Source organism: Nyctibius grandis, chromosome 8 (genome assembly GCF_013368605.1).
Source record: "Nyctibius grandis isolate bNycGra1 chromosome 8, bNycGra1.pri, whole genome shotgun sequence".
Taxonomy (NCBI): domain Eukaryota; kingdom Metazoa; phylum Chordata; class Aves; order Nyctibiiformes; family Nyctibiidae; genus Nyctibius; species Nyctibius grandis.
Window position 1 is genome coordinate 28,460,186 of NC_090665.1, and position 18,336 is coordinate 28,478,521.

The window sequence follows — 18,336 nt, forward strand, 5'->3', positions numbered from 1 at the left end:
TCCCCACAGAATTGGCTTAATCCCAGCATATACTGAAATCAAGGAATTCTTTCACTGACTTCTGTCAACAAGAAACTACACATGGGGGGCATGAAACCCCCACAATAGTACAAAACTGCTAGTAATCCGGTAACAGAATCTTTAAAAAAATCAGTTTATTAATGTTTAGAAGTCAAAAAAGCTATGTGCAAATTGAACAATAAAAGTCAGAAACATTTTAAATACTATTTTTTAAATGAGAAAAAAAACAGTTTAATTGCACTGGAAATTTTACTACAAAGGCAATAAATTTTCTTTACAAAATACCACTTCTAGGAACAGCCAATAACTGTAAATCAGTCAATTGCTCTCAGCTATCCCAGATATACCACTTTTGTTATAGTAATACTCTAGGTGCATGAAGACTCCTGCATCTTATTAACATATTTACATTGTACACATTCAACCCCATTAGCACAGGTTAGAAAAATAGACGAGTAAAAATGATGCTGTAAAACAAATACATTCAATTTAATGACAGGTACTTCTTCCATGAACTGATAAAATACAGACATCTTTGCTGAAAATATAAACATTAATAAAATGTGCCAAATGTATTGCATTTTGTTATGGAAGTGCATTTATCTACAGTCATTTCACTTCAACTTTCCTTTTATTTTTCTGAAACTCAAGATACTCTTTTCAGATTTTCTGACTGATCTTTACCTTTGGAAAGACTATGAACCTGACACTGAAATGTTCGCTCAGTTTTTAACTCTTCTTACTTAGGCAAAAATCCTGCTGTTGTCAATAGTATCTTATACTATTACTTACTTTCAGTCATCTTAAAGAGAAATGGCCTTTAGTTCTACCTTGCATTTGTCATGATAATGCAGTTTATTTAATGCTATAGAATAACAAGGCAATCAACGTATGGGGCCAAATGCTGCTCTGAGCTACTCCATAAAATCTGATGCAGTCAATAGAATTGTACAGGTGAAAGCACCTGCACAGTCTGGCTCATGGTCTTCAAATGGAATACGGACTGAGCAAAAATTCACAGCTATGATCTAGCTAAATAAAACCCCAACAGCTCTGGACTCTGCAAATAAAACCTTATGACTTAACTAAAAACTCTGGAAAGTGATGCCAAATTATGGTTGTACGTGGTCTAAGTTAGAGCTGGGTGATCTCTTTCCTTGTTATGTGCTAAACAAACACTTCTGACCAACTACACCAGAGCCACCACTAAACTCAGTACAGAAAGATCTTTGTGTCAGTGGTTTGCTGCAAGTAAAGGAGAAATAACTTCACATTCTTCTCACAGGGGAAAAAAAAAAAAAAAGATTCATTCTCCCTCTCCCTCCTCCCCCTCTCTCTTTCTTTCACACACACCAGGCATCATTTCACCAAGGCATCAGTCTTTCAGAGTTACTAAGGAGATTTCATGATATGAATGCGCCTGACAATCCTGAGCTGCCTCAGTGCAAAGACAAAACATGCTCCAGGGAAAAAGGTTTTCAAGCCAGAACAGTCTGTCCCATTTCTTGAACTCCAGCCTCGCAAGTGCACCGTTTGCCTCGTTAGAACTAATGCTACTTGCTCACTTAGCCCAACGCTGCGGCCGTGAGCAGGAGGCGTCTCAGCTCCCCGGTTTCAGAGGAAGGCTCTGGAATACCCCGCCATGGTTACTCCTAAGAAGATGAGGTAACATTGCCCGAAGACATGATAGTTTCAGGATGGTCGCCTTCCTCCTTCTGTGGGTGGGAGGAGTTGTCAGACTTACTCCGGCTGAACTCCATCCCTCCAATGATCGGCCTCTTGAATTTGGTCCCAGAATCTGCTGGGGGACATTTGCAGCAGCACAGAATCTTGATGAAAGCCCTCCGCATCTCTTTGTTTGTCAAGGTGTAGATAATAGGGTTCGTGGCTGAATTGAGCACAGCCAGTACTAAGAAATACTCTGCTTTATAGAGGATTGGGCAGGTCTTCACTTTACAGCCCACATCCAGTAAAAGCAGGATGAACAAGGGAGCCCAGCAGGCAATGAAGGCACTCAGGACTATGATCACTGTCTTGAGCAACGCTAGTGACTTTTCTGAGCTCCTAGTAGCTTTGGTAACGTTTTTCCGAAATGTCAGCCTGCGGCTCCTAGTCCTCACCATGGAGTAGATCCTGCAATAGAGGACAACAATAGATAGCAAAAGGCCAGTGAAAACGGTGGTACAAAACAGAATATAATGCTTGTGGTAGAGAGGCAGCACGGTGGAGCAGTTGAACAAGAGGCTGATGCAGTTCCAGCCCATGATGGGGAGTCCCCCGAGTATCACGGAGATAACCCAGCAAGCACTGATCAGCAAGAAGGAGCGGAAGCTGTTGCTGCCATTGTGGAGTTTCATCTTCAACATGGTGATGTATCTCTCGATGGCAATGGCCAACAGGCTGAACACAGAGGCTGACAAGGCAACAAACATGCTGCCTTCTCTTACAAACCACTGGGAGGGGGTGAGGCTGTAGGTTTTGTGTCCAGATAGCAGGAGGTTGGCAGTGTAAGCCACACCAGCCAGCAAGTCCGAAAGAGCCAAGTTCCCAATGAAATAGTACATGGGTCTGTGAAACTTCTTGGTTTTCCAGATGGTGAGCAAGACAAAAATGTTCTCTAAGATTATAAAGCAGCAAATGACGATAAAAACCACCGACGTCACTTTTATTCCACTGTCCGCATTCTCGTTTAGCTTTCCCGTGTAATTATAATGCTCTTTAATGACATAGTTGACATCAGTGTTGGCGAGGTTGCTGACAACCTTCAGCGGGGCGGTGGTGCCGGCGCTCATGGTGCCCAGCTGGGCGCCGCTCCCCCCGCGGCCACTGGACAGTGACGCCGAGCGCAAAGCCGGTGGCGGCCCCGCAGCTCCTCGGCCCCGCAGCCTGCCCGGCACTGCTGCACGCCCTCAGAAACCGCAGCCCTGAGAACAAGAGGCACAAAGCCCAGAGTTAAAAGGAGGCAGGCAAACAGTGTAACAAATGATAAACGGTTTGAGATAATCTGCTAGGTTAATTGTACATCAGAGTCACAAAGGTGACACAGGAATCAGTTTCATTCAACTGTTAAAACACATTTAAAAGATGGTTAGGTGTATTCAATAGGTAAAGCTAATATAAAAAAAGTTCTGTCAGGCAGCGCTGAACAGGTAAACTGGAGTGGGCAAGGACCACATTACGGGACTTCTTCCAAGGCGAAAGATCTCAAAGCTCCCCAGCAATAAGTTCTACTCTTTTTCTCCATTAGGAAACACACCTTGTAATACAACAGCAGAGATTTAGAAAGGGAACGGGCTTGATTTGATTTAACTGCAAATGCACGAAAGCCTGCACAGAAGTTACTTGACAGGAGACCTGTATTCTCCTCCATTAATAAAGCCTGAATAGGTTTTGGAAAGGGGCAGTTATGCAATTTACTGATGCCATCTCGGACAGCGGTGAATTCACTGAGGTATATATAAGCAAGAGATCATCTCAAAGCTGTAAACAGGAAAGGGGTGCCCTTGCTAAATAAAAGTAAGAACATGCTTTACAAAACCCCGAGCGGTAAAAAGTTTAGAAAATCAAGAAAAATATGTAAATAAGCTAGATAGCAAGCCCATTCCGTGGGGCTAAAACAAAGAATGGCAAAAAAATACCTTGCACTTGAATACTTAGCATTGCAAGCTTTTGAAATGGGCACCGTTAAGGAATACAGATATAGAGGGAAAGTCCCTTTACATATAAACAGTTTCTAGTGGACATTTACAGAGAATTAAAGATGTGAAATCACACAAGGAAAGAACATGCAGAGTTGTTAAATTACAGGCTAAGCGGGGAAAGGCAGGTGGTGCGAGGCCAGTGGGCAAAGCTCCCCGCTCTGGTCCCGGGCTCCAGTCCGCACCGCTCCTGTCCCGCACCTCGCACTGCCCCCGCACCGCTCCTGTCCCGCACCTTGCACTGCCCCCGCCGGACGCGGTCCCAGGCCGGGCACGGCGGGTCCCGGGCCGCCCCCTCGCTTCTTTTGTTTCGGGAGCGCCGGGGGACGCGCCGCGAGGCGAGCCGCGGCGCTGGGACTTCGCGGCGGCCCCACGCTCCACGGGGGCGGCCCCGCGGGGCGGTGCGCGGCCCCCCAAGCCTTACCTCGCTCAAGCGCGGCGCGGAGCCCACATCGGTCCTGCGCATCTTGCGCGCCCGCGGAGCAGCTCCAGCGGGCGGGCCGGGGGCTCGGTGGTTTTAGCGTTCGTGCAGGGGCTGCTCCCCACCCCCTTTCCGATTATTCCCTCTAACTCCTCCCTGCTGGCGGCCGCGGGCGGGTGGTGCGAGGGACCCGCACACCCCGCCCCGCCGGCGGCCGGGCCCTCCGCCCCGCCCCGTCCCGTCCCGCCGCGGCCCTGCCCGCCGCCCGCCGCGAGGGAGGGGAGAAGCCGCAGCGCTGCTGTGCCGGCGCCCTTACAAACCCCACGGGCCGAGGGAAGAAAGAGAGGCCGAAGAGGAAAGCCCAGGAAGGCGTGAGACGAGGAGTTCCCGCGGGTCCCACTCGCCCTGCCCGGGCTCCAGCCGTCCCTGCCCGGGCTCCAGCCGTCCCTGCCCCGGCCGCCGCCGCCTCCCGCTGCCGGCACGGCGCTGGCCCCGCGGGCCGCCGGGCTTTCATCCCTCTCTGAGTCGGCACAGCAGGGATAGGGCCAAAGGCAGCATCCCCTGTGCCACCTCAGTCCTCGCTCGTGGGGGACGTTATAAGCAATAGTTAAGGAAATACCTGGAAGAGGCTCTTCCCTTTCCTACTTTACCAAGCCGGGGCTGTGCAGAGCTGTGGTTTTGTCCTGGCAGGCCCAGCGGCTGCCGGAGCAGTCGTGCAGGGTGTCACCCTCGCTTGTGGCCTGCAGCCTCCTGCGGCACTGGGTAACTCCCCAGCAGCCCCTCCTGAGCGTGCACCAGCCACATGGGCAAGGCAGGGTGCCAGCCAGCACGGGGCGGGGGAGGCAGACCTCAGCCCTGGTGCATGGGGGATCTCTTCATCACCATGTGTTGGTGTTTCCACGTGCAAAATAGGTCTTTGAATGTTCAGAGGATCGTGTAAGATTTCTTCATATTTTCAAACATGTAGGTAAGTTTTAAATTCATTTTTTAAAACAAAATTGGCAACGACAACTACTTACAGTGGTAAGAGTGCTATTACATAGGCACTGAGAAAGAAAAAATGAGTTTAGGTTTTAGAATTCCTTCTCTCTTCAAACTTCTAAAAGAAAAACCACCTCAGTGTATGTGAAATGCGAACTCTGGCAGTAATCTACTGTTAACGCTTACTGCAGAAATTTTCCTCTTCCTTCCTTGCTCTGTTCTCTTTAACTCCACTTCAAATTGAAATGCAAAAGAATATCACAATGGACCAGAGCTCAATATATTAGGTCTTTTAGTTCATAGCATCGCAGCAGTGAATTAGCAGTAGCAGTTGTTACAGGGAAGCAGCTTTCCTCTGAAAGATGGTAAGAGTAACTCTACCCTCAGGAAGGGAGTCCCTCTTATTTATGCTAATAGTCATGCTTCAATTGCTCCACGCCTCTCCCAGAATGACTCAGATAACTTACACTGGCAAACAGACATTTACACCACAAAGCTAGAAACTTGAAAAGATGTTTAGCCTCCTGAGAGCCTGGAGGAAAATACAGCCGTTAAATTACAACTGTCAGAAAAGGCATGTAAGATAAATCATGCTTGAGGTTGACATATGCATCCCCTGCAACTGCCTGACATACCCTAGATATTTCAAGCTTTCCCCCTTATTTAGCCGATTTATAGAAAATACTAAATTCATTGGGCATTTTCCTCTAGGAAATAATTCTCGCATAATTTTAAGCAAGAGGAACATGTTAAAGGAACATGCTTTAATTAAAGGATAGAATGACTCAGGGTTTCAGTAGTCAGATGTACAGGCTTTCATGTTTAGGTTATTGGTTAACCAACTGAGAGGGCTCCAACTCAAGAGAGGTGACATCCAACAAATTACTTGTCAGAGGCTCTGTAAAATACCTGTGCAATTTCACTTCCACTCCAGACAGCTAGGGATTTGTATCACAAAAAGCATCATTAAAATTAGATGAGCACACACATTTATAGCCCTCTTGACATCCCAGCAAAGAAACTGAAATACAGCTTAATTCTTAGGCAAATGAAGCCAGATCAGCTGGATTTGCACTGAACGCTGCCTAAAACCTCAGAGATGATAGGTTAATGTGGCTCCACTGCACAGGTTGTAGCCTGCTTACAAGGGTTGAAATACAAACAGAAGTAAATTCAGGTTGGTCCAGCCAACTCTACCAAAAATACACCGGTAAGCGTTTAGTGAGGTGATTTACACCAGGGTTGTACTCCATCCCCGCCAACAGAACAAGAACTCTTTTCTCAGTACCTCCCCAGCTGCCAGGTCCAGTGTTAAGGAAGCTTCTACTTCTATGAAATACACCACAGAAATCCAGGGTATATATAGACCCTTTGAGAACTCAGCTCTGGAATTGCCTACAGTCAGAATAAGGAGAAAGGACAACACAATGTTATTGATGCACCATTTCAGAAATAACCAGAATGCAGGTCTCAGTCGAATGGGAGGAAGGAGGGCTACGCACATTATGACACCAAACTGATATGTAAGAGCCACTTGACCTGGGTAAACTGGTTAAAAAAATGTTTCTGCAACATGTCCACAAGCATAAAGAAGCAGACACTTTTGTTCACAGGGATCCTGAATATGTGTATGTTCTTAGATACCTCAGTTTTTAGGATGAGCAGAAACTCATTTTTTAGGGCATGGCAACAACAACAAAAAAATGTGACTGCCTGTGACAACCAAAGTTCTTGGGGAACTTCTGATAAGAACTTAGCGTGGTGGGGATTTCAGAAACCTGGCTAGTCACAGGGCAATTTCCTTGCAGGAAAATGCTTTGATCTTATCAGAAGAGAAGTTGCAAGCTGGGGTACTCCCAAAGCCTGCATACTAATAGATCGGTGGCCTCTGACACCACCAGAAGTCCACATGGTCTTAGTGCTAGTGCTGCTGGACAACTCATGATTGCATCAGAGGAGCATCTGAACTTTATCCATCTTGAAAAGATACAGAAAATCCCTACAAGACAGATTAGCAAAGGATTTTTCTCCAACACATTACTCTTCTGCACCTTCAAAATCTTTACTATATAAGCAAAAAGTACTTTTACTCATTCTGACGCAACTTCGGCCACAAACCAGAGCCATTCCTCTCTGATGTGCTAGGTCAAGACAGGGCATCCTTGAAACAGTGCCAACAGAACAGCTTTGCTCACCAAGAAAGTACCAAGAGTGGCCTGCAGAATCCCCCCAAATTCATGACTAGAAGAAATGTAAAAAACAGTGTAAAAAGTCAGATTCAGATTTCTGCTGCAACCCTGGAAGAAATATTCCATATTTTGAAAAATTTTTCAAGAGGTACATGCATTGTAGCATGCTCTTATCTGTGCCTTTAAGTAACTAATACTTTTCAAAATCTGTAAGGAAAAAAAAACCCACTAATTTGTTCAAATAGGTTAAAATGACACCTTAAATGAAGTACATGCAGGCAGAAGAAACTTAATTATAATATTGTGAGATAGCTCAACCCATACCAGGAGAATATGCCAGAAAGTTCTGAGAAAGCAGAGAAAATGCTGAAAGTAAGCATTTTGGTACCTGTAAGAAAGCAACAAAGAAAAGAATAAACTAAATGATTTTATTAATTTGTTAACATAACAGTAAATACAAACCATTGACATTGATTTTTGATTATTGATTGTTATTTATCAGGTACTCTCTGAGTACCCAAGAGAACAATTTAGATTTATTATTCAGTTTAAAATGAGTTAATGTTTCAGTTGCATCACTTTTGCAGTATAGAACAAACTGGTTTTACATTATCCTTTCCACAGTGGATAGGTTAGATGAATTAATTTTCTGTTTATATTCATAGTGTTCAAAAATTCCATGTCTTCTTCCCTCAGATTAAAATCAAAAACCTGTTTTGGAGAAAAAAAAAGTGATGAGGAGAACATTACAAAGACTAAAGCACACATTTGTTTAGTATTAGCATCCTATAATTTAGGTGGTCTCTTTTTATTTTAAGTTCTTGATATTGACAATTAATTAATATTGATTAAATGGTCTTTTTTGTTTTAAAAGGCTATTGTAAAAAGTTTGCTATATTCATTTTTGTGAGAATTTGTACTTTATTTTTAGATCACTAAGCTGAACATAACATTAGGAAAAGCTTGAGTCCAAGCAGAAAGAATTGAAGTAGTTGAGAAAGTGACATGCAATAGTTCTACGGGATATCATTGCACCCAAAGCCATAACACACGATATATGTTTTTTGCATCTGTATTAAAATATAGCAGCAATTCTACAGTAATGAAACAGTATAATGCAGCATTAGAAAATTTTTTAAAGGTTAGTTTTTTATTCCAGTGATATGGATCCGTCAATCAAAGTCCTACTGTACGTTTTCTGCTAGGGTAAACTAAAGACATTAATAGACATGATAACTAAACTTGACATGCTCTTCTGAAGAAACAGAAGTCTTAGATGGAAAATGCGCAATTATTTGGCAGATTACAGATGTTACTTATCTGTAATACTGGGGGGAGGGAAAGCAGTTGTTGAAAAAAACTAAACAAAACCACCTGTGATAACTTTTTAGATTAATCAAAGGTACTTATATCTGGTTTATAAGGTATTAATGATAATCATGTAAAAAAATCTCATCAACCATGTGATATAAAATAGCTGGTTGCTGTTTCATTAATATAAAGAGTCCATGAAATGTATATTTTTCGACATCTTCTTTCGACAGGGAAGTGAAGTTATACCACAGTGTATGTATGACCTTCACAGCTACGTTTCAGATTAATCTTCCACCACCTTTATACTGCACCCAAAGCAAGTGATTTACTGTAAATTCATCTTGGTGACATTCCATTTATGTATATTCAATGGGATGAATCCAGGTCATGAAGAACCATTAGGAAAGAAAGAATTCATAGAAAAAAAAACACAAAACACAACAAAACAACCCAACAATCTCTGCTCTCCTTGTTTCCAGGAAACTGTGAAAGTAATTCTACATTCCTCCCCCTTCCAAATTTCACAGCCAAGTTATGAACTTAGCACTAGTTCATTATACTGGAATTTTGAAGCCTCATCTAGAAAGTCCTGGAAATCTATTTTGCTGGAGAAAAAAAATAGAGCAATCATTAACAGGATAATAATGCTGCTAACATACTCTTGAATTTCCTATCAGTAGTTCAGCTACAGAATGGCTCTCAAAGGGCACTGGCTAGCAAAGCCACTATTAAATACTCCTTGTGGGCACAGTGATTGAGATTGGTACAATGGATCTGTGCAAAGTTGCTTAGAGAAGCACAACCCCTAATGTTGGCTATGCCTACAATGTTTACAGAGTGATATGTGTTATATCACTGCGAAGTACCATCAGTGTCATTGATTTAAGTTCATTTCAGGCTTTGTGCTCACCCCCACTTTTTTTTTTTTTCCAATAGGTAGTGGCAAGTTTTGTAGATGGTTCTCATGCTCTGGTCCCTTAGAAGTCATTACTATTCTATAATGTCCTGGCAGTTGTAATTAGTCCTATGTGATGCTGCAGATGAATAAGCAGCCATTCATAAGACAAATAGTAAGACTGCATCATTTATATCATAAATATAACACAGGCTCACTACAAGGCAGTGCAAGTACTCAACGTTTTCTTTCAGAAGTGCAGACAACTTAATGGAGGCTGCAAAGAGTGCCAAAAGATTAAGTACAGAAAAAGACTCCCAGCACAGCAACACGAAAAATTGCCAGAAGGCAATCTGTTATTTTTATCCAATGCACTATAGTCAGAGATGAGCTTCAAAGCTTTGGAAGGGGTGTGGCAATGTGGAAAGAGTTAACTGCTTGGATTCAATTAGTGTCAGCAAGAGCTACTGCACGTTTGTCTGCATTTTCAAAAACGTGGGGTTAACGTCAGCTTTCCTGTCAGAACAGTTCAGCACTGCTGTTTTAAAAAGAAAAATCAGCTGGTGTTAACCACAGTGCAAAAAGAAGGGTGAATGTTATGCAGTCTGCTTGGCTTAGTGGATTTATGAACTTACTAGTATTACGGTTTCTTTATTACACATGCTAGTCAGAAAAATAATGTCTTGAAAGTTATGTTGGGGGACAGGTGCAGTAGAAACACTTCTGCAGCCTGATTAAAGAAAATTTCCTCAAGTATGCACTTTACAAAACCATTCCCATTATTTTTCCAATTAAACACTCTTAGGTGCCTTCATCTCCAGTAATATAAAAGATGAAACTCAGAAATAGACAAGAAAAAGGAGAGAGGGAGCTACTCAGACAGGAAGCTACTTGCCTGCACAGAAAATGGCCTCACCCTTTCCACTGACTTTCAGTTTATTTTTTTCCTTTCCTTACTTGTTTCAAGAGAGTTCCCTTCCACTAGGAGTCACAGCGCTCCTGCAAAAGCAGATGAGTGCACTTAGGTAGGTAACAGTGATGAATTGTATCTTATTTTAAATAATGGTTTATCTCAACTAGAGAGGAGTGTCCCAATCAGTCACTACCACAAATGACCTACATTATATGGAAGAAAAAGTGCCTTCAATTTTCAGGTGTATTCCCTATTCGTATTTGCAAGATGATGGGTTACACTGATAAAATGGATGCATTGCTATATCTTAAAAGCTGTCATTGTAGGAAGGTGAAATAGTTTTCTCTCTAGAGAAAGCTTGTCTTACAGAAATATGGACAAAAGGAGGAGTTTCAGCCCTGGGGAAGAATATGCATAGAATTCCAAGAATTCACTTGAGGAATGAATTCTGAGTTCAAAAAAAAGCCAACCAAACAAAAAACACCACAACTTAAAAAATGAGCACCTCCAGGTTAACTGACCAAAGAATAAATAAAAAATGGAGTTAAACTTCCTGATTTTGTATGTTTGGCACTTTTATGTCCTTTAGGTCTTCTAGGTTCTGCTTCTATTACAGAACATCACTGCTCACTGCTACTCCTAAATCTCACTACTGTTCACTTTCCAATTTATTGTCTTATTTCTTTATACTATGATCAAAGTTGTTGGTACTTTAGAAATGTCCACTTAGATGAGGTGAGGTTGAGCCTTTGCTTAAAAAGAAAACTATCATCTACCACATCTGTAATGTCAATTTAGTTGTAGAGAGGAGGATAAAATATGAATCCACTGAGTCTGTCTTTCCCTCTGCAAACTGATCAAATGTAAAAGATGATTTTCTTAATGATTCTAAATTAACCAACGCGGTATAAAACTTGTGAATGCCATATTCAAAGGAAGAGGCTCTAGTGATATCTCCCAAGTACACAGGGGATAACAGGATTCCAGTCTATTAGGGCAGTTACAGCTTCTGCCAGAAAACAACGGCTATTAGTGATGGTACAATGTGCAAAACTGCACACCACACCTGGGAGAATGATAGCACAGGTCAGCTGAGTCCTGGCAGTTTAAAAGCTTATATTGCCTCAAATTATGCTCGACTTTGTACATAGTTACAATTAAACTCTTCCATAGTTCTAAAGCCACCACCTGGTAGCAAAGGAATTGCTAGGAAAGATAAAAAAAAAACAACCAGAAAAAAGTCCTGAACTAACAATAATTAAGTCTGAAGGTAGTTAGGAAAGTATCAGATTAAAACTGTAACTTGCCACAACTGCTCCTTAAGAAGAATTCTTTTTTATTAATACTATTTCTATCTGATTATTTCTTTCATTACTCATTGTACTGCTTGGATACCATGATCTAGATCAAAGAAAATGGTGGCTTGACTTCCTAGCAAAAGCAGGTGCAGACACAAAAACCATTGTAAAATCTCTTTGACAGAGGGAACAATGAAATACATCAGTGATTTAGGAAGCCATCCTCGCTGTAGCCTAAAGTCATCTATGTGGGGGATTAGCAAGAAAATCTGGTTTAGTTCTGTTTAGCTCAGAACAGAGAGGTAATCAGTCAAAGTGCAGAAAAACCAGAGCTGCTCTGACCAACATGGGACTTCTAGCCATGTAGCTAGTCCTAACTGATACTGTTCTGGTAATACTGAAGCTAGAATTTGCTAGCATACATAAAGAATTGGTTCACTTTGTATGCATCGTTTGTGTTGGAAATAGCATGTTGATGTGATGTCGGTTTCTTTAGAGAGAGCTAGAGGTAAAACTCCAACTTCTCTTTTGTAGTTTCTGAGAAAGTCTTCACTGCCAAAAAGCCACACTGAGTTAATACTAGGCACATGATTCACTTCTAGTCCTCCTTTTATGAATTCAGATACACTGGGAAGCAAGGAGTCCCTCAACAGCACAGTAACAGGTTTTATTCATATTGCTAAGGTATTGTTCTATAAAGTGACTTTTCAAAAGCAGGATTAGCTGATGACTATGGGTAGAAAGGTTTATTTCTGGGAAATCGTTCCAATTTTCACTTAGTCATTGCCATAATTTTCTGCAAAAGCTAAAAAAAGCCTAAAAAGTACCTTAATTGTATCAATAAACCTTACTTTTTGGAACTATTGAACCCCTCATCACACCAGTTAAGCCAGACACATAGCTGTTCTTAGACACCTAAAGTGGCATTGCCAGATACTGAAAAGCACCCCAAACTGCAGGCCACACTTGAAACTCTAGTAAATAACCTTACTGTGGAGATTGTGTATCTTTTTTGGAACAGTACATTGTACAGCTATTAGTGAGTACAGCATTTCATATAATATCTTGTATTTTAAAAGAAATTTAAAATATTATTTATTTAAAATAAATAATACATTAATGATTCCAGAGGCAAATCTAGACAAATTTTGCAGAAATGTTCACCAGGAAAAAACAACCAATTATTCTGAGGAGCTGTTATCAAAATGTAAGTTTGTCTGTATTTTAGCCAAGCTGTATAGAGGCTCTACTTGGAGGACAAACAATGCAGACTAGAATATATGACTGCTGTAAGTCACTTCTTGATAAAAAACTAAGGAGCTTTGTTTCACGATATGACTAAAGCAGAACAGCACTGGGAAAACTGCCTCAGGAAGTCCACACACAATATAAATCATAGTCAGATTTTCCATACCTTTCTAGACACAGGAACTCCTAAAATATCAAACCAATGTGACTAGAAGTTGAATACTCAGCGATAAAAGACTCTGCAGACATATTTCTCAAAACAGATCTGTAAACTACATATATCTATACCTACATCTGTCTCTCTCGATATATACATATTTTATAAGGAAATCTGAGGAACAGTATGGTCTCTTAATGAGATTTCCTGGACAAATCCAAAATGAAAGCTAAACTAATTCTCACTAAAAGCGACACAAAACTCATCAGAATTTCTAGTAAGAGAAAAAGATCAGTAATAACAAAGATGGCTCTTAGAGCTTGCTCTTCAACTCTTAGCCATGCAGGTAGTTTACTTGTACATGGACTTCTCTGGAAAGATTTCTACTTTGTTATACCTACAGGCAAGTAAATAATATGCATAGAACTCTCTGGGTCAATACCATTATCATGCAAGAATATGCATAAAACTTTTTTTAGTGATGCTCAGATATTGCTTATTACACTTAGATTATATTTTTGATAGAGATTTACAGTATATTGTACAGTATAAATACTGTAATAATAATGGCGTTAACATATTTTTTCACCCAGCTTCTTCTTCTTCATACATTGTATACCTCTAACAAAGTACTTGAAAAATTATTTCGTACTTAATGCCTGTGTTGTACACTAGTAGGTAGCAAGTTTTGTTACATTTTTAAAGAAGGGATATCTCCTCATGCTCCTGGATTAAATGGCCTGATGCAGGGTCAATAGCATAAATAGGAGGCTTTGCATGGGCTTCAGTGAACTACGGATCAGGATTTGAAACGGAAATGTAAGATCTCTGTACAAAAGTGCTACCCTCAAAAATATCTTTTGTCTGTTATCAATGTTAAGGCTTTCAAATCAGTTTTCATTAATAGCAGACATTAATTTTACGATTATTCTTATTGTAACCTTCCCTGGATTTAAATTATATTCCCTGAATTTAAATTATATTCCCTGAATTTAAATTACTCACTGATCACTGACAAAGGAAAAAGCTCAAACCTTCATTCACACAATAAGGCTTGGGTCCCAGGAAACATGTCTCCCATCATGCATTCCATTCAGAATTTCAACATCGTCTTCTGCTATTGTAAAATCAAACACCTATGGGAATGCATATATAGTTAACATCATGAACACAGAAAGAATCAGGAGTGTTTCTGTTATTTAAACTGACCAAGATTCATTTAAATGTAAGGCAGAATTTTTCTATATTTTTCCTTCTGGAAATCCTTCTTATATTTTGTCATAGATAAATATTCCACTAAGCTGACAGGCTCCACTGGGTCCTTTGCTCGTTTTGTGACTCATTTTTATTTGTAGACTCTGTTCAGATGGTTTTGTAGCACTCTGGCCTCAGGCAAGGGTCCAAGACAATGGCAGTATCAAAGCTGTTTTTGACAGCACTCTATATGGTCACTGCCAGAAGTATAGGAATACCCTGACCGCAATCCCTCTGGAAACCTGATCTCAGTAGTTCACTTATATCCCAATGTTCAGTTTAGAGTGTTACAGTTCTTTTCCTCAGAACTTTAGCCAAAGTGAATTACGAGAAGGTATCAGGACATTCACAAAGCTAACCAAAAGCTATATCTATCTTTTCTACGTGTTCTTAGACAAAACACTCATGGATCAGCTAATACAGAAACAGATACAGTGCTGTAATGCCTCAGTACTAACTCGAACCTGAAAGCAACCACCTGTCTTCATGCATAGGTTCTTACAGGCACTGACTTCTCCTGTGGTGAGACCTGCAACATGAATGACTGTGTCAGTGTTTCCTTAGCAGGTGTCTTATTCAAACATGATCACTTCAGAACTGAAGTTGCTTTAAGTTGGTCTGTTGTCTTTGTCAGAGCTCCTCCATACTCAATAAAAAGATCCTGTGGAGTCTGAACTGCTGCCAAATGAGCTTTTCCCATCCTGCATTATCCAGCAATCACTGTCTGCTGGAATGACCCTTGTAGTCAAATCTCAGTGCTCAAGCTTTTTAAACCTAAACCATGGACCAGTGGCAGAATTAGAAATAATATATATTGTATTATATACTGAGGGCTTAATGAGACCCATGCTTTCATCAACTTGACTAGAGATGGTAGAGACTCAGGCCAACACACAGGCATGGGGGAAAGACAAAAACGAAGATGTGATAAACAACGTCAGATAACTGCCAGTTCTCCCCTCCTCCTCTCCATCTTAAGCGTTTTAAGTTTTGCTGCAATGCATTCCCTCAGTTGTGTGAAGTGAACTGGTGTGGCCATAGAGTAAACTCTGTAAAAAACAGAATTAACCTGGATTTAAAATATCATTGGGGAAAGTAAAATAAATAAAATTTAAAAAAAATAATAATAAGGAAGGATTTTTAAGCTAGTTTTGTTCTCTGATCTGGTTCACAATACAGTACCACAAACAACTGTGCTTGTACCACAGACGGCAGTGTGCATGCAGGAATAAATAGTCAAGGCAGGAGCTACATAAACAGGCATAGCCACCAGGAGAAATCCTCATTACATGTACGTTGATTTACAGCTACACACACGTGCGTGCACGCCGCACACACACACTCTCTCTCTCTCACACTCTGATTTAACTAGTAGACAGAAGTTTCCTATCTTCTTGCAAAGTTTCTTCCTGATTTGCCAAACAGTTCATACCCCTACGATATTTTTGGAAGTAACAATAAGGTTGTTGTGGTTTCCCCTTCCCTCCCTGAAAGAAAGCACACTTTCAGATTAGGGAAATTGAGAGAAAAATGAAGTAATGAATCAAGAACATTTGGTAGGAAAAGGAAAATCCTCCTTCGCTCTCCACTTTTCTTTGTCCATCCCCTTTGTGCTGGGACCTTCTCTGCAAGTCGAGTGGAAGGAAGAAGGTAGGGAAAGAGTCAGCTCTGGCAGGACTGTGATTTCCTTAGAAGGTCTCTATCTGGGATATCCCCAAGAGTGTTTTACAGCTTTCACACAGTGTTATGCATAGCATACAAACTCCTTCCATTTGACCTACGTGCCTGTCACAAAAAGGACCTAACCATAATCAGATTAGGATGTTCTACAATCAGCCAAGTAATAAATAAAAATATTAATAATAAAAATCAACTATGAAAGGTCTTTCAATGGATATCTTTTTTATACACAGTGATTAACTCTCCAGTTGATTTCTGACATTTGTGAATTATTGTTCTCTACTATATTGTAATTTTATGGTACTATAATTTGCCGGTTTTAACTGAGTTGCCCCAATATAAAACTGCTATAAGGAAAATGGGCAGGCAAACCAAAGTATTAAAAACAGTAATTCAGGTGTTAGTCAGACTTCAGTGCATAACCAAATCTTACCTTGCAGTTTTCCTGTATCCTTTCTGCTTTTGTGGACTTTGGAATAGTGACAATCCCATTCTGAAAAACATAATGCTTCTCATCATTAAAATTTACATAGTTTCAAAGAAAATAATCTCTCTTCAAAACATTTTGAGAAATTCCTAATGTCTTCTGAGGTTTTAATTTCATTTTTCAGAGGACACTGACATTTCTAGATGCTATTTTAATTGCCGTTATATACACTGCATTAAATTCCAACACAGATTATGTGGTTTATGTCAACTTAATACGCTGTTTCACTGCTTAGTACTTGGTGCTGAGAGATAGAAATGGAATGATGCCCCATACTGCTTGTAACATTTAGTTTCAAAACATATCTTTTATTGGTGGTTCTTTTTATTCCCTACAATCAGATTATTTGCATATTTAAAATACTGCCACACTTTGTGTACTACATTCCAAATTTCCAGTACAGCACAGTTAGTTCACACAACATCAACACATTGAAGGCAAAAATACTTTCTGTATAAATTCTGGTTTGATGCACAAAACCTGAACTCTTTGCATTTTTTTTCCTGAGAGGAGACATGTTTTTATTACCACCCTCCATTACCTGTATACTCCACCGTATGCAAATCTGTGCTGGAGTTCTGCCATATTTCTTTGCCAGCTGAATGATAGTGGGATGAGTGAGTGCTTCACCTTTGGCTAAAGGACAGTAGCCTTCAAAAACAATATCTCTGCTCCTACAATAATCCACTAGCTCCTGAGGTCTTTGGAAAGGGTGGTATTCAACCTTAGATAAATAGAAATAAACTTTTAGTAAAAACCTTGAGAGTACATTTAGTAGAAAACATCATTGATTGATAAATATTTTTTCTCTCTTGTTTTAAAAATACAACATGAGTGAAATCACTGCTTATGGTAGATAGATGCAAGTTACCAGTTTCAGAAGACACACAAAGGATATTAATCCACAAGCATTTTGCCATTAATTGGCCAGTTAACTATGTATTTTATGCTTCCCCCAGAAGTAAGGTGCATGGAGCAGTTGTCTGCCCTACCTGCAGTTGGACTTGCACTCCTGCTCTGTGTTTGAGAAATATATGCAAATGCATAGTGGAAGTCAGCATCAGGTCATTTTTATTTGTGATTTGAGACTACCTTCTCTTCCCTGTTTCTTCACTAATGATCTTTGAGTTGTACAGGCAAGGGGAGGGGTTGGGCAGGGACTGGGTTTGCAACTACAACAATTTGCTTAGGATGAGGGCCTGACCTTGGAAGCAAAGCCTGTTGGCATGGATTGTACACGGAAAATCCTGTATTCTGTGTGAGGTGTCACCAATAGCTTATGCAGGGAAGCAATCACGCTGTGGAATGAAGTGTGGAGATGACCCTTTGTAGGAAGGAAGATCACAAATTGCCAAGACCCAGTTAAAAGAGGAAAAGTAACAAGCTACAAAGACATAGTTGTTGGAAGCAAAAGGAAACAGAAGTTATTGGAAAGTAAGGATCTCAGAAGAGCCACATTCTGGCACGTAGCAAAAGCCAAAAGAGAACCTCTGTAATATTCCTCACTATGTTATTTAAATAAGTATTTCACAGTTTATACATTGTAAGCAGTATACCTTCCTCTGCATTCAGATGAAAATGGGTAGTGTTTTCTTTTATAAAATACATAATCATGTGATGTATTTGTGTGACTGCCCATCACCATTGTTCCAGTGATCTAACTCTTGCGCATTTTGAAGAAAAATACTCTTCTGAACAATTACCTCAACACATGGAATCTGGAAAATTTCTTCTGCCACAAAGAGGACAAACGAACATTTCCCGTTTCTCATCTTTAGTA

At 40.5% G+C, this 18,336-nt stretch overlaps 2 protein-coding genes across 5 annotated transcripts in view; both read right to left on the reverse strand.

The window, feature by feature from the left end:
- Positions 1 to 210: 210 nt before the first annotated feature.
- S1PR1 (sphingosine-1-phosphate receptor 1) lies at positions 211 to 4,207 on the reverse strand. Its single transcript, XM_068406187.1, has 2 exons — positions 4,144 to 4,207; positions 211 to 2,945 (listed from the first exon to the last, which is right to left on the reverse strand). Exon 2 carries the CDS (start codon positions 2,811 to 2,813, stop codon positions 1,674 to 1,676), a length of 1,140 nt encoding a protein of 379 aa, XP_068262288.1. The 5' UTR covers positions 2,814 to 2,945; positions 4,144 to 4,207; the 3' UTR covers positions 211 to 1,673.
- A 3,514-nt stretch (positions 4,208 to 7,721) lies between these two features.
- Positions 7,722 to 18,336, reverse strand: part of LOC137666627 (uncharacterized oxidoreductase ZK1290.5-like) — a 49,958-nt gene continuing 39,343 nt past the window's right edge. For 2 of the 4 annotated variants that reach the window (XM_068406755.1, XM_068406752.1), the window contains 3 exons: positions 17,098 to 17,280; positions 16,503 to 16,562; positions 7,722 to 8,021 (listed from right to left, as the gene is read on the reverse strand). In XM_068406755.1, the coding sequence (XP_068262856.1) occupies positions 7,920 to 8,021; positions 16,503 to 16,562; positions 17,098 to 17,280 (345 nt within the window). In that variant the 3' untranslated portion in view covers positions 7,722 to 7,919. Of the gene's footprint in view, positions 8,022 to 14,140; positions 14,272 to 16,502; positions 16,563 to 17,097; positions 17,281 to 18,336 lie in introns of all 4 variants that reach the window. The other 2 variants (XM_068406754.1, XM_068406753.1) reach the window with 2 other exon arrangements.

Coding starts and splice junctions, on each gene's coding strand:
- S1PR1 (XM_068406187.1), bottom strand. CDS start 2,813: ATGAGCGCCGGCACCACCGCCCCGCTGAAGGTTGTCAGCAACCTCGCC.